Source organism: Mesitornis unicolor, unplaced genomic scaffold, assembly GCF_000695765.1.
Source record: "Mesitornis unicolor isolate BGI_N332 unplaced genomic scaffold, ASM69576v1 scaffold11310, whole genome shotgun sequence".
Taxonomy (NCBI): domain Eukaryota; kingdom Metazoa; phylum Chordata; class Aves; order Mesitornithiformes; family Mesitornithidae; genus Mesitornis; species Mesitornis unicolor.
The window spans coordinates 15106-16187 of NW_010158988.1; the positions used below are offsets into that span (position 1 = coordinate 15106).

The 1082-nt window shown below is 50.0% G+C and overlaps 1 protein-coding gene across 1 annotated transcript in view; it reads right to left on the reverse strand.

Moving 5' to 3' along the window:
• LOC104541251 (little elongation complex subunit 2-like) overlaps positions 1-865 on the reverse strand; it is a gene marked incomplete at its 3' end in the record, with an annotated part of 14596 nt that extends 13731 nt beyond the window's left edge. The window contains exon 1 of the mRNA XM_010185259.1: positions 797-865. Within this exon, the coding sequence (XP_010183561.1) occupies positions 797-865 (69 nt within the window). The remainder of the gene's footprint in view (positions 1-796) is intronic.
• Between the last annotated feature and the right edge of the window lie 217 nt (positions 866-1082).

Sequence of the window (1082 nt, forward strand, 5' to 3'; positions counted from 1 at the left end):
GGAGGCTGCGCCGCCGCGGCGGCCCCTGTCAGGGATGGTCCCGTCCTGCTTCACTTGGCCTGAGGCCTCTCTGCGCTGTGGGCTGCGCTCCGACTCCGCGTTCTTCACTAAGGTGTGGCCCTGACCAGGCGCTGTGTGCCTCGAGCGGCAGTTCCCGCCCTGGGTGTGCAGAGGTGTCTGCGCCGCGCTCTGCAGGGCGGCTTGTCCCTGAGGGGGGTGGGCTTGTGTGTGAGGGCTGAGGTGGCCCGCGGCGGTTGCTGCACTTCTCAGCTTGCTTCCTCTCCCGGGCTTCCAGTTTCCCTGGATCACTTCCCACTTATTAAACGGGTGGGCAGAGCCACAAAACCTTTTTTCTGATGATCAGGCTTCGCAGCGTGGCAAAATGTGGAATTTAAACATTCTCAGTACCTGTAGGTCTAGGTGATAGAAACTTTTTTGAAGTGTTACAAGAAAAGACGATCCCCTTCACAGCTCCACATACGGAAAAATGGACAGGGTAGTGAGGCTTGCAGCCTGAAGCAAGCAAAGCGTTCACAGCAGCATCTAGTCCCGTAACTAAAACTCTGAGCTCTATACACAGATACATAAAAATACTGAGATTATTCAGAATGATGTCCAAATCTTCCAACAAAGGAGCCTCTTTAGCTTGTTTGCAGGTCAGTTTTAAGGACAGTGCTTGATTTTGATGATGCCCTTTTTTGGTTTGTGTGTCTCAGAAGAGCAGCAAAGTTTCTGTCTCCTCAATGGGTCCACCCTGTGCCCAGTTCAGAGGTAGCCTTGTAAGGTATAATCTTACTTCAGCACTCAGGTATGGTAACAGTTCCATAGCCACATGATTAGAAGACTTATCCCAGATTGGGCACATGGCAGGTTAAATCCTCCCTCTTCAGTCTACATCTCTGTAAACTCTGCAGTGCCTGCTTTTTTTTTTGTAGGTTTGTTTTTGTTTTTAATGGTGCTACTTCCTACATGTGATCTTTCTTTCTACTTCCATGATACAAACATGAACATCAAGAAATGTTTTCTCACTGTGAGGTGACAGAACAGGGGAACAGGTTGCCCAGGCAGGTTGTGGAATCACC